This window comes from Phalangium opilio, unplaced genomic scaffold (assembly GCF_054372755.1).
Source record: "Phalangium opilio isolate 3A_F unplaced genomic scaffold, DU_Popi_V2 ptg000217l_1, whole genome shotgun sequence".
Classification (NCBI taxonomy): domain Eukaryota; kingdom Metazoa; phylum Arthropoda; class Arachnida; order Opiliones; family Phalangiidae; genus Phalangium; species Phalangium opilio.
Window position 1 is genome coordinate 10,452,058 of NW_028324218.1, and position 21,839 is coordinate 10,473,896.

General features: G+C 38.6%; 2 protein-coding genes and 1 long non-coding RNA gene across 3 annotated transcripts; 1 reads left to right on the plus strand and 2 right to left on the minus strand.

Moving 5' to 3' along the window:
- The first annotated feature begins 1,173 nt into the window (after positions 1-1,173).
- Positions 1,174-15,104, plus strand: nesd (SHC binding and spindle associated nessun dorma). Its single transcript, XM_089856634.1, has 9 exons — positions 1,174-1,620; positions 1,776-1,996; positions 5,628-5,720; positions 7,210-7,558; positions 9,014-9,167; positions 10,396-10,649; positions 11,918-12,198; positions 13,376-13,591; positions 14,856-15,104. Exons 1-9 carry the CDS (start codon positions 1,351-1,353, stop codon positions 14,968-14,970), a joined length of 1,953 nt encoding a protein of 650 aa, XP_089712760.1. The 5' UTR covers positions 1,174-1,350; the 3' UTR covers positions 14,971-15,104.
- LOC149616247 (uncharacterized) lies at positions 2,004-2,975 on the minus strand. The gene is made up of 2 exons (XR_016375885.1): positions 2,545-2,975; positions 2,004-2,471 (listed from the first exon to the last, which is right to left on the minus strand). It is a non-coding gene; the product is annotated as an uncharacterized LOC149616247 (long non-coding RNA).
- A 3,834-nt stretch (positions 15,105-18,938) lies between the features above and the next one.
- Positions 18,939-21,640, minus strand: LOC149616248 (uncharacterized). The gene is made up of 2 exons (XM_089856598.1): positions 21,254-21,640; positions 18,939-20,190 (listed from the first exon to the last, which is right to left on the minus strand). The coding sequence occupies exons 1-2, from the start codon at positions 21,388-21,390 to the stop codon at positions 18,975-18,977; spliced, it is 1,353 nt and encodes a 450-aa protein (XP_089712724.1). The 5' UTR covers positions 21,391-21,640; the 3' UTR covers positions 18,939-18,974.
- Positions 21,641-21,839: the final 199 nt, after the last annotated feature.

The window sequence follows — 21,839 nt, forward strand, 5'->3', positions numbered from 1 at the left end:
TTTTTTTTAAAACTTTAGTTACTTTACTCGCCGTCTGGCGGCGCCACAGTGTCCCTTTTTGGCTTACTGGGAGTCGTAATAAAAGGTTTGTGTTTACTTTTGTGACTTATACCATAGGCTTATGAAAAACCAAATTTTTAAAATTTGCTTTAGGTACCAGGATTTATTGTGTACTATACTGGTTTAAATCTCTTGAAATTTAGTAAAAGGTGATTTAAATTAAATGTCGCTTTCTGTGGTGCTCCTAACAGGTTGGCTAATCTCTTACACACAAATTTTACCTTGCTGAAGGCAGGAACCAATCATAATTCTTTTAACGGGCCATGGCATGGGAACATCTACTGGCATTTGTTTAAACTAAATTAACCACAAACGAGACTTGCTTTAAAGGGTGATTTTTCTCTATGTGTCGCCTGAACAAACCCCGACAGAAATAATTACACATATGGGTGGTAGAGAGCAAAAACTGACATTCTGATGATTGTTTTTGGCCCCAAAATAAAAAAAAGCCCCCATTTGGGTAGTGGCAAGGCCCCCAACCGAATTTCGAAATATTCATAGGAATTATAGTATAGGTATTTTTTCTTGAAAATATAGGATTTTATATGACGTTTTTCCAGAATTATAGGATTATATAGGACACTAAAAAATTATTTTTTCTTTATTTAAAGTCCTGGTTTAACCGATGGGTTGCTTACAAAATTCCTATAATTTTGAAGTTTGCGCGAATACATAGTTTACAGGCGTGGAGGATTCCTACCATTAACACAAGGAGACCAAGGGACTTAGAGTGTAAAATCGTCTGCTATTTTACACTCTAAGTTGTCAGGTCTCCTTGTGCAAGTGGTATGAATCCTCCACGCCTGTAAGCTATGTATTCGCGCAAACTTCAAAATTATAGGAATTTTGTCGAATTTTGCAAAAAATAGGGTTATATAGGCCAGTTTTGAAAATATAGGATTTAATAGGAATTATAGAACCTCGGGGGTCCTGGTAGTGGTTGCACGGCTTTACAGTTAAGTCAAAACTCAAAAGTGGTAGGCGCCGCTGTGGACTGTGGTGTGGTTAAGGAACCAGCGTCTCAACCCACTCCCAGGTACCCTGCTTCGGGGAGCGCGTGATCGAGTGTGCTTTTCTCAAGATTAAGGACTCTACTATAGCCTCTGCACCTTGTTGTACCTTCTAAAATAGATTGGCAAACTTGGCAACCCTGTTTCAAAAATTTGAGGGAAGTTGTCAGTTGTCACATTTAGATTCGTGATTGTGTGAATTTGTGAAGGTTCGTTGGCAGTTAGATTAGATCTCAGCTGAATTGGTTGCAGTGCAGTACTTTAAAAGTTCCTTGTGATCATGGATAAATCTAGTGAATCCCCTTTAAAAATCGTAACTCTACCGCCAACTATCTACTCCATAAATTTACATGATCTTACTGTTGATGATTTATTCAATGTTTACGCGAATCAAATTTTAATTGCGGCTTCAACAAGCGACGTTGAAAAGGCTCTGATAGAATACATGAACACGTACGTAGAACCTGTTGGATGGAATGCGATTTGGAGAGCCACAAAGACTACATCACCTTTAAATCATTTGGATACAGAAAGTGATTTTCTTGTTGAGGTAAGTTGTTAGGCATTGTTTAATCAATATTAAAATAGTTAATAATATGATTAAATGCCGTTGTTTATATTATAATAGTTAATAATATAATTAAATGCCGTTGTTTATTTGGTTTAGGCCTAAATATGATTGACAGTGTATTTTATTTCCAACAGGTACTAGATGTCAGCATGAACAAATTAGAAAGCACTGTTAAAATAGTTGGAGTTGTTGATTCACCTGATTTGGCAAACGTGAAAAACAGTCCAGATTTTCAATGCCTGCACAAGATTAATAATGGAGAATTGGTAGTGCCACTCATCGAACTTTACCCTTTAACAGACGGAGACGATGAAGGTTTCTTTTTGAAGACGGCTCTAGCTATAGAACACATAAGGTAATGATTTTTTTTTTTTTTTTTGCTCCGTTTTATTAATGACGAGCTAGGGCTATAAATAGCCATACAGCTCCAAGTAGACAATATAACAAGTTACATAGTAGGAAAAACAATGTACATGAAATTCAAGTAGCGAGTGCTGAATAATCCGCAAATAGGAACCATAAATTATAATAATGATATAAATATAATTGATAATAAAGATTTACTATAGGTAATGGGGTTTTTGATATTTATATGCGTTTAAGAAAAATATAATAATAATTAAGTTAGTGCGAGATGTAATTTTAAAAGACGCTTAAATTGGGGAACTGTACGAACTGAAACAATTTCAGGGGGAAGGGCATTCCATATAGCAATGGTCCTTCGAAAGAACGAGTCCCTTAAAACTTTTGAACGTGAGGGGTGCAAGAAAAGCTTTCGACTGTGCCCCCTGGTGCCTTTGGTGTGGGTCGAATAAGTGAAAAACTTTTGACTAGGATCAGACAAAATTTTAAAAAGGCTGACCATATCTAAATAAGTACGGCGGATAGTGAGGGAGGGCCAACCTAAAGTGGACAACCGGACATCACGGGGGTGGCGCCTTAAAGGGTACGGAATACGGCTAGCCCTGCCCGACACGCCATCAAGTAATTTTATATCTTGTTGGGAAGTAGGGTTCCAAATTTGACTGCCAAACTCTAAAATCGGCCTAATGTAGCATTGAAAAAGACGCGTTAATAAAGGGGGGCTGATACCTGGGAAATTGGCCTTGATTACTGATAAAAGATTATTGGCGCGCCTACAAGAACCCTGGATATGGGAATGAAAGGACAGGTTGTGGGTTAGTGTTAATCCCAAGTCGCGACATTCATTAACCCGTCTAATATTATGGCCATTAAGGAAATATGGTGAGGGCGTGCTAACGTTAAAGGGACGACGGTGCAAGGACAATACCAAGGTTTTATCACAGTTAAATTCCAAGCCGTTATCACGCGACCAGGATTCAAGATATTTAAGATCCTTCTGAAGGGCAGAGACGTCGTCATAGGTGTGTATAACCCGAAACAACTTAAGGTCATCTGCATATAGTCGGGGGTGGGAGGATAAGGAGTTAGGAAGGTCATTAATATATAGAACGAAAAGGAGTGGGCCTAAAACACTACCCTGTGGAACACCACTCGAAACCGGAAGATAATCACTTAGTTCATGCCCCACCCGCACTGCCTGCAACCGGTCAGATAAATAACTCTCTACCCAACCAAGGATGTTTTCTGAAAGACCATAAGCTCGAAGTTTGGACAGGAGGCGTTTATGAGGAACAGAGTCGAAAGCCTTAGCTATGTCGAGATATATTATGTCAACACGGTGACCGTTATCTAAGGCAGAAGTCCACGTATGGAGAGCAGATAAAATATTGGTCTCTACTGAGCGGTGGTGGAGGAAGCCGTGCTGGAACTCACTAAGATAAGGGTGAACATGGTGTAAAATGGCCATCCTAATACACTTCTCCATAAGCTTGCAGATGGTAGAGGTCAAACTAATGGGACGATAATTATTGGGGTCAGATCTTGCGCCCTTACCCTTATAAATTGGGGTAACATGGGCCTTACGCCATTCATCAGGCACGGATTTCTCCACCAGAGACAGGGTAAACAGTTTTTGTAAAGGTAGAGCTAAGGACGAGCTACAATTTTTTAGTAGTCTATTGGGAATCCCGTCAGGACCCGAGGCACTTTTAACATCAAGGCTTTGGATGGCAGACCTGACTTGTAACACGGTTGGGAAAAAATCATCCATTAAAGGCACATTAGGGAAATCTGAGACAATAGGTAACTCAACTTGAGTAACGTTAAAGTTTTTGACTAGAGATTGATTGAGGCATTGATGATATGTCTCCTGACATTAGATAGTGAGTGTTTGTTTATGAGCACATTTACAAGCATGGATGGCCCTTTAGGAAAGTGATTTTTTTTACAAAAAAATCTGTTTGGAAATTGTCATCCTATTATTATCAGAGAGAATTTAGAAGGGGAGTGGAACGCCCCCCCCTTTGACTCTATTAAACGTGATGACGCCCAAACAAGATGTCGCGTTGAGCTTTTTGGGGTAGGCGAGTTTCCGGTCACGTGTTCTAAAATCTCTCTGTTACAAACGCATCATACCGGAAATCGACCTGCCTAGATAACGTTTAGCAGACGACGTTGCGCTACATTCCAAACCACCCCTTCCACTCCCCTTCTAAATTCTCTCTGTTATTATTAAGCCTTGGCTGTGGTTTAGTTTAAATAAATGCCACTAGATGCTCCCATAATCGCGGGGTGGAGTTGACTTGCCCTCTAGGCTTAGCAAAGGCTAAATAGCTCCGCCCTCATGCCATGGATAAGTTCTTATTGGCTTCTGTTTTGGCAAGGTGAAATTCATGTGCAGAAGATCAGCCACAGTAGCCGACATTTGCTTTAAAGGGGCATAAAATTCTGTATTTATAAACATGGCCGCAAGGTGGCACCACACATGAATTTTCAACCGAACTAGCTTCAAACAAACGGAACTTTGAGGTGAAAATTACTTAAAGCAAATGTTGATTCCTGTAGCGCAAAGGCAGGAGCCAATCAGAACTCGTTAACCTTCAGGGCGGAGATAAAATTAACCTTTGCTAAGCATAGTGGGCCCAATGAGAGAGATAGTTACAATTCAAATCAGCTTACCACGAAACACATTGTTTTTACCAAGCACGTTTACCAAAAAAAAAAAAAATGACAGCGCCATCTGTGAGCCTCTAGCGGAACTAATTACAACTTTTACTTATTACTTATTTGCAATCAGAAACATCGTTATAATTTTTATTTCATCTATTTATTAGATTAAAAAGGCCTAGAGGTTTTATTATTTAACTCTCGTATTTTATTTAATACGTTTAAAAAACTACATTGACAGCTTGTTACGCAGATTATAGTTATACCAGCAAACGGTAATAAAAAAGTTCTAAAAGTGATTAATAGGTGGCGCCACTCGTATTTGATAAAGATTCATGCTCGACAAAAGGTGTATTGCGAAACGTCGATCTCGAGATCTCACGTTGCGACTCGATCTATATATATATTCTACTAGCTTTTACCCACGGCGTCGCTCGCGTGTAATTAGAACTATCATCAAAATGTTAGAAAGAATGGGTAGATTTAACCGATGACTGATATTGTTGTAGCACCCTAGGAGCGAAGGCACTCTTAACATTTTTGTTATTAATTTTCATGCGGACATTATTCCATAAAGAAGGGTTTTTAAATTTCTGGCTGCCATTTAAAAAGATGGCAACAAATTAAAACCCGAAAGACCATTCAACCCGTCTATAGGTTAAAGGAAACCAGTGTACTAAATATCTGTGAAATCGGTTGAAACGCGCGGACTTTGTTGCATAGGGAAGCGTTTTTTTACATTTCTGGGCGCCATTTTTTAAGATGGCGGCGGATTTTGAAAAATCTTTCTTAGTACGCGCCTACTACTTATGAGTAACGTTCCTGCAAATTTTCAGCCTTCTAGGGCAAGCGGTTTGGGCTGGGCGTTGATTATCAGTCAGTCGGGACTTTATTCATGTTAAAGAACTCTTGACTTAAATAATCTCAAGCTTATGCTGCCTTAATTTTTATGATAGGTTTTTCTATCAAAACTTATGGCGACCATGGGATGAAGAAGATGACGATGATGTAGTTTTTGCTGAGAAACACCTCAAACCCCGGCTGAAGTTGTAAGGATTCTTTGTTTATTCATTTTTTCTACTAAAAATTATTTTTACTCCTAAAAAATGTTTGTAGGCATTGTAGCGTTTAATTTTTTACAATTTACATATATAGCGTGTTGATTGTTTTAAAAACTTGAAAGTGTATAAATTGAGCATAATAAGTTGCATAGTTTAGTTATAGGGAGCGGGCGAAGAGATGAAAATCTCTAGAACTAAACATCAGGGATTATGTGACAGTGAGGCTTTTTGAAAACGTACTTTTCTCCCTTTGGGGATATTAAAATTTCCTTCCCCTCCACGAAAGGCTTTTGGCGCCATCTTGCGGCGTAATTTTCGTCCCATAGACGCTAATGTTAAAAAATAGAATTTGAAAATGTACATTTCGTACTGAAGACTTTAAAAAGTACTAAAAAAGTACAATTGTACTACCAAGAACAACACTGAACTCTTAGCCAATCAGGCGCAATCCCCCACTTGCCTTCCACTTTGTAAAACTTGTCGCCATTTTGGCGGAAAGGGGAGAAGCTATTTTAAGCCACACCCCTTGGTCCTTTCCCTATTGCGTGAGACGCGACTTCTGGAAATGGGTGTCGCCATAACGGTGTACTTATCCTAAAGATGTCGCCAAAGATTATTTAAAATATTGAAACCTTGAATTTTAAAATACATATTTCAGGGTTCATACAAACCTGGAAAAATCAGGGAAATAAATAGTTGACAAAAACATCAGGGAAATTTCGAATTTTTAGTAAAATTCAGGGAAATCAGGGAAATTTGCGTCAAACAGGGGCCGAGTAATTAAGCAAAATGTTGAATATAACACATCCTCCATAGGATTAACATTACACTATACTTTGGAGGCTCATAACTCTGGTTATATTAGAGATACGGGGATGTACTTTGAGTATGTTATAGTCCTATTTGCCCCCCATCCAACCATACTAAAAACGTAGGGCTACGACAAACAGGGGCCGAGTAATTGAGCAAAATGTTCGTGAACATTCCCTCCATAGGATTAACATTACACTATACTTTGGAGGCTCATAACTCTGGTTATATTAGAGATACGGGGATGTCATTTGAGTATGTTATAGTCAAATTTGTCCCCCATCTAACCATACTAAAAACGTAGGGCTACGACAAACAGGGGCCGAGTAATTAAGCTAAATGTTCGTAAACATATCCCCCTCCATTGGATTAACATTACACTATACTTTGGAAGCTCATAACTCTGGTAATATTAGAGATACGGTGATGTCCTTTGATTATGTAATAGTCATATTTGCCCCCCCCCCTCCTTCGTTAACATTTGCTCCATAGGATACTCCATATAGGGGAAAAACCTGGAAAATTCAGGGAAGTATGTGGGGAAAAACCTGGAAATCTCAGGGAAATTTGTTTTCCAAAAGTTGTATGAACCCTGGAAGCATAATTTTTTTATATTTAAAACCAAAACATCTAATTGACTAATAACGGATCTAATTCTACTGCGCAGGTGTTTCGACATCCATAAGGGAATTGTTCCTGAAACTATAGCGAGGAAAGTCTCGCAAATCTTGGAACAAGCTTGGGATCTTTATGAAAAACTCCGTGACTTTAATACGAGTGATTCCGAAGCTGAATATGACGAAGCCGATGTCATTCAGAACATCGAGTATCGTTCGGAATTCGAAGACCTCCAAAGACAAATTGAAATGCTGGAAAATCCCATGTTAAGAACTCTAGTAATGAGCAGCAATTCCTCTATGGTGTCTCGTCTTAGCAATGGTGGTACCATTTGTAATGAAAGAACCTATCCTGTTTTGCATCTAGTCGGGAGAAATATTACTCTTGAGAAAATTAAGGTAAATAGAGTAATGGCAGTCCTCTGCCTTCGACTGTATTAAGCTCTATGGGGAAATAACATGGGGTGCCATTAGTCTATTAAATTAAGCAGGGTTTCACTAATTTACAATTTCATATCATATTTTATCACGAAAGTGGTATTACGTAATGTTACACTTTCGCGAGTGTCTACTTTCAAAATATCAAGTTTTTAATATAATTGAAGCACAAAGTTTCTATTTTTAAAATCCATTGAAAAATCGCGAAAACTAAACTCAGTTTCGATATATATCGATAATTTGGCTTGTCGAGCTTGTTTGCCCGTTTGATGACATCGCTATGACGTCAGGGGAAAAAAGGGCGGGAATCCTATTATAGGCGTCTCGAGCTTCTCGCCAGTCTAAACTCTGGGTCTGATAGCGGAGAGAGTGGCGCCATCTCTAAGGGTAAAAATATATCTGTGACGTCAGCCTACGGGAAACGTTTTAGCCTTTCATAAAAAGTGGATTTCTAATAATTTCAAATGAAGCGTTTTCAAATGAATATTGGCAAATAATAATTAGAAATCGGAGGGAGAATTAAAAGCTTGATATTTTTGAATTCACAGAAGTTAATTCTATCTTTTGTTATATAAATCAGAGGTTTTTCAAACGAAGCTTCTCATTCCCTTTAAGGTCGAGCTAAAGCCAACTTGGGAAGGGGGGAGGGGTTTTTCATATGCCTTTAGTTTCTGCTCATTTCCAAGCAAGTGTTTCAAATAAAAAAATTTTCAAGACTTTACAAACCGAAAGCCAACATTTCAAAGATTACAACAAAATTGTGAAAAACTTTTATTTTTGAAATTACATTAAGTTAAATGACATTAAATTTAAAGTTACTAATTCCAATATATCTTGTCTTTCCGTCGTTTAAATTGCATAAAATTTTGCATACACGCGCATTTACACCTACGCTAGTGGTTAATCGAGACAGTTTTGGAAAATGTCAATTATGTAACTAATTAAGCGAATAAATTAATTTAATTAGTGACTTAATTAGTTAAATAATTGACATTTTCCAAAACTGTCTCGATTAACCACTAGCGTAGGTGTAAATGCGCGTGTATGCAAAATTGTAATGTAACTTTAAATTTAATGTCATTTAACTTAATGTAATTTCAAAAATAAAACTTTTTCACAATTTTGTTGTAATCTTTGAAATGTTGTCTTTCGGTTTGTAAAGTCTTGAAATTTTTAATTGAAACACTTGCTTGGAAATGAGCAGAAACTAAAGGCAAATGAACAACCCCTCCCTCCTTCCCAAGTTGGCTTTAGCTCGACCTTAAGCAGGGTTTTTCTAATTATCTACTGCAAAATAATGGTTGAGATGATAAGTTTCTGTAGTTATTGTACTTGATAGTCGATAGATGGCGTTTTTCTATTTGCCCCATTGTACAACCGAAGTTGCACGATGCTTATATCATTCAATTTTTGTAGGATATTACTTTAGACCCAAACATAGTTGTCAGAATGTATGACAGTCCCGAGACAGCAGTGTCGCTCGCTCAATCTGGGGAGCAGGTTCTCATCTATCCTGATACTTATAAATGCTTGTCCCTTGGTTGGATCGAAGAAAATATCATTATAAAAGGTATGGAGGTTAAATGCGAGCTATATTTTTTGGCGGGGACCCTTAAAGGGTTGGTTCCACAAGTACGACATAATCCCTGGGGTACAATTCTTTTACCCACACACGTACGTACTGAGAAGTTGAACAAAGTCTCGGCTGTGGTTAAGTTGAAACAAATACCACTAGATGCTACCAAAGTCGAGGGTGGACTCATGGATTAACTAACGCTAGGGATTGTTCACTAGCCGTGTTTCCCATGTATTTCTATCGCCAACTACATGTTCCGAATTATTCCTTGATTCCCCTCTTCATTCCCCCAATTTAATGGACCAAAACGGATGTAGATATAGCGCCATCTTTAGACAAAATAAATCGTTTTTGTGGATTTTGAAGATGGCGGCGCCCATTTTTAGGCGGGATTTTAATTTTGGCGTCATAGGACACGTGATATTTGGTCCAATTTACTTATAACTTCCGGTTAGGGATAGTAGCTGCTGCTAGGGGGCGTTTGGAACATGCATGCTTAATCTTTAAGGGGGAACGAACAATCCCTAGCGTTAGTTAATCTATGGTGGACTTGACAGACCCGCTTAGGTTTGTTTTAGAAATAAAACGAACTAAGCTTCTTTGAACCACTCCTTACCTCAGTCACGTGCCTACGAGTATTTCAAATAATTTTTACCCACCTGCCAATGCCTTCTTTACAGTCCCTTTAAGGAACTAAGTTTGAATAGATCTATCTCAGTTGTGACGTCAGTGTGTAGGTAAAACGTCACGGGCTTAGCTTTGACAGTTGGCGGCCTTGTTTGGTACCTGTTTGGTTCTATGGGCAAATAGCATGGGTGACGTCACACAAAGGCTCCTGAGATAGCTCTATAGATCTATCTCAGTTGTGACGTCAGTGTGTAGGTAAAACGTCACGGGCTTAGCTTTGACAGTGGGCGGCCTTGTTTGGTACCTGTTTGGTTCTATGGGCAAATAGCATGGGTGACGTCACACAAAGGCTCCTTAGATAGCGCTATAGATCTATCTCAGTTGTGACGTCAGTGTGTAGGTAAAACGTCACGGGCCTAGCTTTGACAGTGGGTGGCCATGTATGGTACCACTTTGGTTCTATGGGTGACGTCACACTAAGGCTTCTGAGATGGCTCTATAATGTCAAACATGACGTGGGTCCACCTAATCTAGTGTTCCCATAACTAAACTAATTACCTAATACTAATCTTGCACAATGTAACGAATGTTTTAGGAATGGGAGGTTTAGACGAAATAATAATTGAAGGTTGCAAGGGTGGTGGTGACATATTCCTAAACTGTTCCGCGTCGGATGTCGTAATCGAGAATGTCACTTTAAAACCTGATCGCTCCATGAAAACTACAGTTCTAGTCCATAAGGGAGCTTTACGTGCCAAAGATTGTTTTATTAGTGGTGGAGATTATGGACTTATTGTCCTGGAAGGTGCAGCTGTAACTCTGGACAGCTGCAATGTCTTGTACTCAAATGTACGTACGTCAAGTTAAAATACAGTACTGCACTATCTTTCTAAAAGGGTGGTACAAAGGATTATGTGGGTGATTTTGAGTCGAAAATGCTCAATGCTGTCCGGAGTCACCGTTTGGAGTTTTTAACGGATGACCCTTCTTGGGTTGAAGTCCGCCCTTAGTTCCAGAGAAAGAAAGACACCAAGCTCTTGGGTCATAAGGAATGGCCAATAGTTTGACCCCCCCCCCTTCACCCCAAAAGCTCCGGCCAGTCCTACAGGGTTCATACAAACCCGGAAGACAGGGAAATAAATAGTTGACAAATCCTCAGGGAAAACTAAGGGAAATTTAGAATTTTTAGTAAAACTCAGGGAAATTTGCGTCAAACAGGGTCCGAGTAATTAAGCAAAATGTTCATATAGGATTAGCATTACACTATACTTTGGAGGCTCATAACTCTGGTTCTACTAGAGATACAGCGATGTCATTTGAGTATGTTATAGTCCAATTTGTCCCCCATCCAACCATACTAAAAACGTAGGGCTACGACAAACAGGGGCTGAGTAATTAAGCAAAATGTTCATAAACATCCCCCTCCATAGGATTAACATTACACTATACTTTGGAGGCTCGTAACTCTGGTTCTATTACAGATACGGGGATGTCCTTTGAGTATGTTATAGTCCAATTTGTCTCCCATCCAACCATACTAAAAACGTAGGGCCACGACAAACAGGGGCCGAGTAATTAAGCAAAATGTTACAGGGATGTACTTTGAGTATGTTATAGTCCAATTTGTCCCCCGTCCAACCATACTAAAAACGTAGGGCTACGACAAACAGGGGCCGAGTAATTAAGCAAAATGTTCATAAACATCCCCTCCATAGGATTAACATTACACTATACTTTGGAGGCTCATAACTCTGGTTACATTACAGATACGGGAATGTCCTTTGAGTATGTTATAGTCCTATTTCCCCCCCCCTCCTTCGTTAACATTTGCTCCATAGATACCCCATATACGGGAAAAACCTGGAAATCCCAGGGAAATTTGTTTCCCAAAAGTTGTATGAACCCTGCATTGTCTTTCAACTCCTTATGGGGTCATCTTTAAAATACTCCAATCATAACTTGATTAGGGTGGTCCTTGTGGCAAAATGTCATACAACATTTTCGCCTCAAAATTGTCCATAGAACACACTCTACTTCGGTTCTACCACCCTTTTTGCAGTAACCTGTATAAGCAATTCATGAAGGTAAGGATATTAACGCAACTTTAAACGTATCAGATTGATGGTGTCAACATGAGACTCGGAAGTAGTTTGACCATGAAATCTTCTTGCATTCATCATTGCGAAGGAACTGGTCTACGAATTGATGGGGAGTCGGACACTAGCTTTGGTGGCTCTCTAAACATGGATGAGGCTAATGAAAAGTCGACTCAAGTTTCAACTGTCTCGCTTGAGAATGTCAGATTTTACAGTAATCGAAACTATGGAATGGTTGTCGAAGTCAAAGCTGAGGAATCTGAAAATGAGAATGCGTCTCTTGATTGGAATGCTCTAAAGAGGTATATGCTTTTTTCTTGTTGCGGAGACTAAATTAAAAGAAATTGTGGGAGGATAGCTCGCCATGTTTTTCGGCTACCCCGGTATGAGCTCGCCATTTTTGGGCCAGGAAGGATCAACGTGGCGCCACTTGTGATGCCAGGGTTCATACAAACCTGGAAAACCTGGAATAATCAGGGAAATAAATAGTTGACAAAAACCTCAGGGGAAATTCAGGGAAATTAAGAATTTTTAGTAAAATTCAGGGAAATTTGCGTCAAACAGGGGCCGAGTAATTAAGCAAAATGTTCGTGAACATACCCTCCATAGGATTAACATTACACCCAACTTTGGAGGCTCATAACTCTGGTTCTATTAGAGATACGGTGATGTCCTTTGAGTATGTTATAGTCCAATTTGTCCCCCTTCCAACCATCCTAAAAACGTAGGGCTACGACAAACAGGGGCCGAGTAATTGAGGAAAATGTTCGTGAACATACCCTCCATAGGATTAACATTACACTATACTTTGGAGGCTCATAACTCTGGTTCTATTAGAGATACGGGGATGTCATTTGAGTATGTTATAGTCCAATTTGTCCCCCTTCCAACCATACTAAAAACGTGGGGCTACGACAAACAGGGGCCGAGTAATTAAGCAAAATGTTCATAAACATACCCCCCTCCATAGGATTAACATTACACTATACTTTGGAGGCTCAAAACTCTGGTTATATTAGAGATACGGGAGGTCCTTTGATTATGTAATAGTCATATCCCCCCCCCTCCTTCGTTAACATTTGCTCCATAGGATACTCCCTATACGGGAAAAACCTGGAAAATTCGGGGAAGTATATGGGGAAAAACGTGGAAATATCAAGGAAATTGATTTTCCAAAAATTGTATGAACCCTGTCCAGAACGATTTACAGCTAGATAGCCTAGTCTTATTAGTTTCTATTTTTTATAGTTTAAATTCTTAAAATTTTGTTCACCCACTCCCCTCCTTTTTTTCTTTTTTTTTTTTTTTTTTTTGCTCCATAATTACATGTTTTTTCATACATAACTCTTTTTTCTATTTGCATAGAAGCCTAGACAAAAAAGGCTTGGCGAATATGTATACTTGATAAATAAATATACTAATTAATTAAAAATCCAACCGATTTAAATAAACGTTAATCCTATTCTTATATTTTCGTAGCATTTCATGGTTGGATCTAAAAATTGACGATTCCATGCAAAATGACAATGAAACCTTTGGCTGTGGAAATTTCACAAACGGCAAAGGAAACATTGGAAAGTCACGATCTGTTCATACTAACAGGAACCGTACAGGGTCTGTTTCTTCGCCTCCTGCTTATGATAAGTTCCTTGACTCTATTTCTCGTATAAAGTTCCTCTCAGTCAGCAATGAAAGGTAAGAAAGAAATCATCCGTTACGTTAAAGGGTTACTTTAAAGCAAGTCTCGGCTGTAGTTTAGTTTAAACAAATGCCACTAGATGCCCCCATAGTAGAGGGGTGGAGTTAAGTGGTCTGCAAAGGCTAGTTTTAGCTCGACCCTCGAGGTTAACGAGTTCTGATTGTCTCCTGACTTTAGCAAGGTAAAATTCGTGTGAAAAAGATTAGCCATAATGTTTAACAAATGCCACTAGATGCCCCCATAGTCGAGGGGTGGAGTTAACTGACCCGCTAAGCCTAGCAAAGGCTCCTTTTAGCTCCGCCCTCGAGGTTAACTAGTTCTGATTGGCTCCTGACTTTGGCAAGGTAAAATTCGTGTGAAAAGATTAGCCATAATGTTTAACAAATGCCACTAGATGCCCCCATAGTCGAGGGGTGGAGTTGACTGACCTGCAAAGGCTAGTTTTAGCTCCGCCCTCGTGGTTAACTAGTTCTCATTGGTTCCTGTCTTTAGCAAGCTAAAATTCGTGTGAAAAAGATTAGCCATAATGTTTAACAAATGCCACTAGATGCCCCCATAATCGAGGGATGGAGTTAACTGACCTGCAAAGGCTTAGCAAAGGCTAGTTTTATAGCTCCGCCCTCGTTAACGAGTTCTGATTGGTTTCTGACTTTAGCAAGGTAAAATTCGTGTGAAAAAGATTAGCCATAATGTTTAACAAATACCACTAGATGCCCCCATAGTCGAGGGGTGGAGTTGACTGACCAGCAAAGGCTTAGCAAAGGCTAGTTTTATAGCTCCGCCCTCTTTAACGAGTTCTGATTGGTTTCTGACTTTAGCAAGGTAAAATTCGTGTGAAAAAGATTAGCCATAATGTTTAACAAATGTCACTAGATGCCCCCATAGTCGAAGGGTGGAGTTAACTGAGCCGCAAGGCTTACCAATGGCTAGTTTTATAGCTCCGCCCTCGAGGTTAACGAGTTCTGATTGGTTCCTGCCTTTAGCAATGTAAAATTCGTGTGAAAAAGATTAGCCATAATGTTTAACAAATGCCACTAGATGCCCCCATAGTCGAGGGGCGGAGTTAACTGACCCTCAAAGTCTAGTTTTATCTCGACCCTCGAGGTTAACGAGTTCTAATTGGTTCCTGCCTTTGGCAAGGTAAAATTGGTGTGTAGAAGATTAACCAGCATGTTAGAAGGGCCACATAAGCCGACATTTGCTTTAATTATGAAAAATTAATTTTAAAAAGGTTTTTAAACGAAATGGGTTTGGGTTTAGTGATCTTAATTATGGGGAAAAAATCCAAAACTGGTCAACTTCAGCTTGTATTGGAGGAGATGATGATTCTGTAATCACTCCAGATGATAACAAATCACTGGAAGGCAATATTTAAATAAGCCAAGGCATCTAATATCTCTATCTTTTGTGATTAAGTCAACGTTAATAGTACAAGCAGCGCTATAGTTTTGAAAATTTATTAAATTTATACTTTTGTATTTTTGTATATTGTGAAACGTTATAATAAAAGTCGTTTTTTTGTTTAAAATAAACAATGGCTCGTTATGTAACGTTATAGTTTTGCAGCAACATTATCATGATGAAAAGTTCATATGGCGCAGTGTAGTCCTTTTAGTTTGGTTATACACAAACACTGAGGTGTCAAATTGGAACTTTATCTTTTTGGAAGCTTTGACCAATAAAATTAAAATGGGTTTAAAGGGTACGTGATTTTTTGAGTGAGGCATGAATAAGCTCTTATTGACAGTGCACTTGCCATATAATTGGGGCAATTCTCTAACTTTTTAAGCAAGTTATTGCAAGTGATAACAGAAGTAGGATAAGGTACTAGAAGTATTGAGGTAACCAAATTCTTCACTTGGCCAAAGTGAATATTCTTGATAACACACCAACGGTTGGCCCTCTGGTAGCGGTTTCAGAATTTTCCCTCCAAAACGTGAGACGCTCGCGGCGGTAGACGGCCGAACTAGATTCAAGCACCCGCGTCCGTGTTCCGCGGCTTTAGGTTGAGGGGAAGGGGGTAAGAAATTTTTTTGGAACTCGACCAATTTTTTTTCTCTCTAGCGTAGGCGCGATGGAAGCGACATAAAATCCTCAAATTTGTTCACCAGTGCCAGGATCTACTACCAATTCTAGAGCTCTTTACTTCTAGTCTCATCTTACTTCTGGTGATAACTATCGTCTAAAGGGTTGGTGCCAACCTCGTGCCGTCTATGAGAGCGCGATATCTAAATAGGTGATTAGTCATACATGTCATCAAACCTTGAACTAAAAGCGGCTGATGTCTCGTGAATAATTCCCCTCGTGCTAATAAAAAACAAAGGTGGGCAAATTAAAATTTTACCGTCTTTAATATTCACGAGAGTGGTAATTTATCGAAAGGGTTAAACTGGTCGATAAGTTATCGCTTGCTTTATAACTAAAGACGGAAAAATGTTAGCTTGTCCACCTTGTTTTTTATAAGCACAAGGGCAATTCGCTTTTCGTTCAAGGTTCAATGACACCTATGACTAATCACCAATTTAGATATCGCGCTCTCATAGACGGAACGAGGTTGGCACCAACCCTTTAGGCGATAGTTATCACTTGCGATAACTCGCTTAAAAAGTTAGAGAATTGCCCCCTGTGTATCTAGCCGTTCATTTTCCAAAGCACCATTTGGTAGTAGCGCAATATGGAAGCAATAACTTTGCATCCATTTTGAGGCAATGAAAGACCCCAATGACTGCATGTTTCTTATGCCTGGTTAAGACTGCGAAATGTGCCCCTTATTTGTGATATTACTCCACATTAAGTACAAAATGTTAGTTGGGAGGAAAATGTGCAGTAAAATATTTATCTAATTGTATATATTTTGTTAAATCTGCAACTGAATGACAGTGAATTAGAAAACTGACAATTCTTCCAAAAACTGATATTTATTATTTCTCTGTATAAGTTTCGTGAAAATTTTCCAGTAGTATGCGATGAAAACTTCATGTGAAAAATATGTGAAGTACTTTATTGAAACAATTCGTTATACAGGCTTATCAAAATTTTCAATGAAATTAAGAAGGGCAGAACAAATATGCCAAACAGAATTAAGTTCATCGGAACCACCAGTAAACGTCGTTGTATCATAGGTGTCACTTAAAATCCTGAAATAACTGATTTTTCTGGTTAGATTGTGTTCCTTTCCTCGGAGTTTATTCCGCCCAGTCTATTTATTCATGTTTTCCGGAATTTGCGAATCTGGTTGGTCAACGTGTTGAAATTCACCGCTGTTTAGTCTCTTCAGGGATAGATAGACTTTTTTAAGACGGAATGGGTAACAGGGTTATTCGGGTGCGCGTCCTAGTCCACGACCCCCTTACCCGTGACGGGGGGGGGGTATGAAAGAAGAGGCGGGTCTTATTTTCATTATGGCGTTGTATGTATATCCGGGTCAAATAAACGTCGTCTGCCAAGTTGGAATGGATTGGGCTCCGATTGTAATTTTTGAAAGAACATTGTTTAAAAATGGAAGTAACACAAGACATAGGGCTTGAAATCAAAACACATTTTGAAATACGATTTATTTCTCTTTGATGAAGTTGTAGTGATGCTTTAAAAGCCTTCATAGATATTACAACACGAACAGGTTTTAACAAAACACTAAGCTCACAAAACTCCTGGCCATTCACTAAGCCTTGGTTAACTTCATCAAATTCGCTTACAAAATTATGAGGATAGTAGACATGATTGGCTTTAGAAAGAATTAGCGAACACTTTTCACCCTTTACAGATGTACTCCAAATCCAAAACACCGGCAATAAATTCCCTACCTCTTAATTGCTATTAAAAACAATTCCCGAATAATTTCCGTGCCCTTGCTTTTAGACAGCTTCATTTTGAACCCCTGTAAAGATGCTTTTCTGTACAACCATAGCCCACTCGATCACGCGCATCACGACGTAAGCTGCTCGCGCTATATAGCGCGAGCAGCGCAGCGTCCGGGAGCGCGGATCGAGTGGGCTCTGGTACAACGCAAGAGGGGTCGTAGTCATAGCGACAGATGTAAACAGGAATTACGTATTATTGGCCCTCCTTGTCAGCAACGTCACCAATACGTAGTTTTAGTGAGCCAATAAGAAAATTTAATTTTTTGGTTACGTGTTGAAGGAAGGGGCTATGTACTCGTCTATGAGTCGGACTGAAGTAAATATTAACCGTTGGGAATTCCGTCTTAAAAAAGTCTATCCCTGGTCTCTTGTCGTGCTGGTTTTGTTTAAAAAATGTTGAAAATGTTGGTAAAGGCCTTTCGGGTTCGCTAATAAATATTGGGATTTGGAATTTTTCCCTTTCTCTGTGTCCGTAAATAGCAAATCTATCTCCGGAAGTATCCGTATGCTTGTTTCCTTTCGTTTTATTAATTTTATACTTTTTATATTTGTTATTAAACACTTTCGGTAAATGAATCGAACTTATTGCATCCAATAAGCAATTCATAACGATTAAAATCGTCACGGTTTTATCTTTAACGTAAGAATTTTTGATAAACTTAAGCTTAAAATTTTTTTTCAAAATTTAAAATCTCGCGCCAAATCGTGTTATAAAATCGCACGTGGAAATAAACCGCGTGATTTTCAAGTCAATAAAAGCGCGAGACAGTTCATATCACCCAATATTAAAGGGAGGGTGAAGTAGAAAATCAAGTGATTTTTTATCGATTCTTCTACTAATTATAAGACCTGTCTGCATAGTGAAACATTCAGGAAATACTTCGGAATGATTTTAAAATTCAAATTAGGTTCAGATTTTAAGGATAATTTTAAAGAAGGTCCTCCGACCAATCGCGTAACGCCCTGCCTTTTTATTAACAAAATCACGTCGCGTGCGAATTTTATCAAATCTCGTGATAAATTTCATTCAACACAGAACGTGCCACGAGAATTTTGTTAATAAAAAGGCAGGGCGTTACGCGATTGGTCGGAGGACCTTCTTTAAAATTATCCTTAAAATCTGAACCTAATTTGAATTTTAAAATCATTCCGAAGTATTTCCTGAATGTTTGACAATGCAGACAGGTCTTATAATTAGTAGAAAAATCGATAAAAAATCACTTGATTTTCTACTTCACCCTCCCTTTAAGCTGTAGGCAATACGTTAAACATTATTTCGATTACAGCAGAGTATTGCATTACATATCTATTATTCACGTTATCAATCCTGCAACACAATATGGTAGGAAACATACAATTTTCAGTGGAATAATACTATCCCATAGAAGCTATTGGCCACAAATACCGAAGCCACCCTGTATAAAAAATTTTCTACTTCACCCTCCCTTTAAAGCTTTCAGTAGTATGCGATAACAACTTCATGTGAAAAATATGTGAAGTACTTTATTGAAACAATTCGTTACACAGGCTTATCATAATTTTCAATGAAATTAAGAAGGGCACAACAAATATGCCAAACCGAATTAAGTTCATCGGAACCACCAGTAAACGTCGTTGTATCATAGGTATCACTTAATATCCTGAAATAACTGATTTTGCTGGTTACACTATCAACATGCTCGAACATGCATCCATCTTGTTCCGTAGGCGAATAAACCAACGTCAAATTTCTCTTGGCACATTCTTCCTCCATCATAGACTCTCGTTTAATTACTACACCTCTTCCTGTGGTGAATTTGTCTAAAACCTTCGTTTCTATGATCAGTTCTTTATCGGTAAGCGTATTAGGAACCAAATCCGAAGCGTACATGAAGAAACCATTAGGAGCCAAAGCTATTAGCGCCGTTTTAGACTCCGATTCATCCGTGCTTGAATTAGCAATGGTAATGTCGAATTTGTGAAGAATTCCATCTACGATATCGAATCGATCTTTTTTAAAGATGCTCGGACGATATTTATCGCATATTTCTGGGGATGGCCATGTTGGTATTTGGCTTAATCTAAAATGCATGACAGGTATCCAAGATTCCCAATATTTATTAACGAAGGAATGAGGTACTCCGAAACGATACGCTAAATCGATGCAATCCAGATTAAGGCGTAGTTTAATTAGTACAATTAGTAATTGCGTTTTTAATGGTAGAATATTGTTTCTGGGTAAATTAAAGGTAGCTTTATTCGAAATCAAATCTGGTTCGACAAAGTCGAATAACGCGTTAAAATCGTCTTTGGTTCTAAATCCAGTGTAGTATTCCAATCTGTTGGGGTGATCGATAATTTCTTCGTATTTAGCGAGAGCTTCCATGCTAACTCGATTTTTTTCTAGTCTATCATTGGCTTGTTTCAGGGATCTATTCGCAACTACAAGTTTGTCAATGCATTTTTTAAGTTCTCGGTTTTCAATATTCATTTGAGAAATTTGGTTTTCGAGGTCGGATACTTTTTCTTTCATTTTGTTTGAGTTTAGGTTGCGACAATTGCACGATCTTTTATTTGATTTAGTAATTGCAATTTCTGCAGGTGTGTCGAGGTCAACTTCGAGGTTGTTAACGTCATCCTCATCCAGAGGAAGTTCAGTTTCATTCAAAGGGAATATTGTTGGGACTGAATTTAGTGTTGTTTTTTTACCCCCAACAAAATGTTCGCCACATATTATACTCGAATATTGAAAATTTCTGAAATACAACATAGTTTTCACAATTTTTCATTTATTATATTTCATTTTACAGCTAAATTAATTTGGGGGGGGGGGGGAACTGCCCCCAGGTGGCGACTGATGCTAGAACCAAGCCACAGGTGTGTGGTGACCAATAAAGCTATCTCAGTTGTGACGTCAGTGCCTAGGTAAAACGTCACTGGCTTAGCTTTAACAGTTGGCGGCCATATTTGGTACCGCTTTTATTCTATGGGCAAATAGCATGGGTGACGTCACACTGTTTCTGAGATAGCTTTATATCTTTCTTTCATTGAACGGTAAAGTTCAGGTAACATAACATGGCCTTAAAAGAACGGCCTTTTTCTACATATAAAAGGAAAAATATTTTTTTAAAAAAATAAATGATCTCCTATTATTACAAAATAATTAGCATTCAATTAGTCTTAAAAACGAGGACTACTTCGCCGCCATTGGTTTAGTAGCGTCTGCTAAATCGAACATCTTACGCGCGTGATCGAGTGGGCTATGCCCTCCCGAGTCCCTTACCCTTAGCTCTCTCAGCCTGTGAGAATTCAACCAATCCCTGTTGTTCCGTTTTGCAGACGCCATTAAAACCAATGGCGGCGCAGTAGTCCTCATTTTGAAGACTTTCTGACTAATTAAATACTAATTATTTTGTAATAAGAGATCATTTATTTTTTTAAGTATTGATCACGCGCGTAAGATGTTCGATTTAGCAGACGCTACTAAACCAATGGCGGCGCAGTAGTCCTCGTTTTTAAGACTAATTGAATGCTAATTATTTTGTAAAGCGCGTGATCAAGTGGGCTATGCCCTCCCGAGTCCCTCACCCTTAGCTCTCAGCCTGTGAGAATTCAACCAATCCCTGTTGTTCCGTTTTGCAGACGCTATTAAAAATAATGGCGGCGCAGTAGTCCTCATTTTGAAGACTTTCTGACTAATTAAATACTAATTATTTTGTAATAAGAGATCATTTTTTTTAAGTATTTTTCCTTTTATATTTTTATAAAAAGGCCGTTCTTTAATGTTACGTTATCTAAACTTTCCCTTTAATAACATACTTTGTTATTCCGGCATTTCGAAATGAAGCCATCCAGAGGTCACATGCTACCTTGTCTTTAGGAAATTTATGCGCAATAAACCATCCGTCATGTTTAATGCTGTTTTTGCAGTTTGGAATTGAACATGGTTGTGGCATTGTTGGATGTAAAATTTATAGTTTTCAATTTTGAGACACTAAAATTCAATAAATTTTATTTCGTAATGTAGTTCTTATTTAAACTACTAGTTTGGAACTTTGGGTAACGTTATTTATTAGTTTATTACTCCATAAAAGTTCGGAGATTGCAGAACCAAAAGCAGACGACTTGAGACGGTAGCTTTGGTAGAGTTCAGTACACTTCAATTCAAAAGTTTTGACACAATGCCGATTGCCATATATAATTCCAATATGCCGTAACCCTTATAGCGATTTCCACTGACTGCTCGCGGAGCGCTCCCATGGAGCCATATAAATGGGAGAAGTAGTTTTCGGCTTCGTTAAAGACTGTTTTTGCTAAATCAGGGTCTCCTATATTTATTGCTCCATGGGAGCGCTCCGAGAGCAGTAAGTGGAATTCGCTATTAATTAGAGAAAAACATAGACTA

Bases quoted from the DNA above. Each gene is read 5' to 3' on its own strand.
- LOC149616248 (XM_089856598.1), bottom strand. From the start codon at position 21,390: ATGCCACAACCATGTTCAATTCCAAACTGCAAAAACAGCATTAAACAT. The intron at 20,191-21,253 runs GTATGTTATTAA...GTTGTATTTCAG, and splicing joins CGAAATGCCGGAATAACAAA to AAATTTTCAATATTCGAGTA.
- nesd (XM_089856634.1), top strand. From the start codon at position 1,351: ATGGATAAATCTAGTGAATCCCCTTTAAAAATCGTAACTCTACCGCCA. The intron at 1,997-5,627 runs GTAATGATTTTT...TTTTTATGATAG, and splicing joins CTAGCTATAGAACACATAAG to GTTTTTCTATCAAAACTTAT. The intron at 13,592-14,855 runs GTAAGAAAGAAA...GTTTGGGTTTAG, and splicing joins CTCTCAGTCAGCAATGAAAG to TGATCTTAATTATGGGGAAA.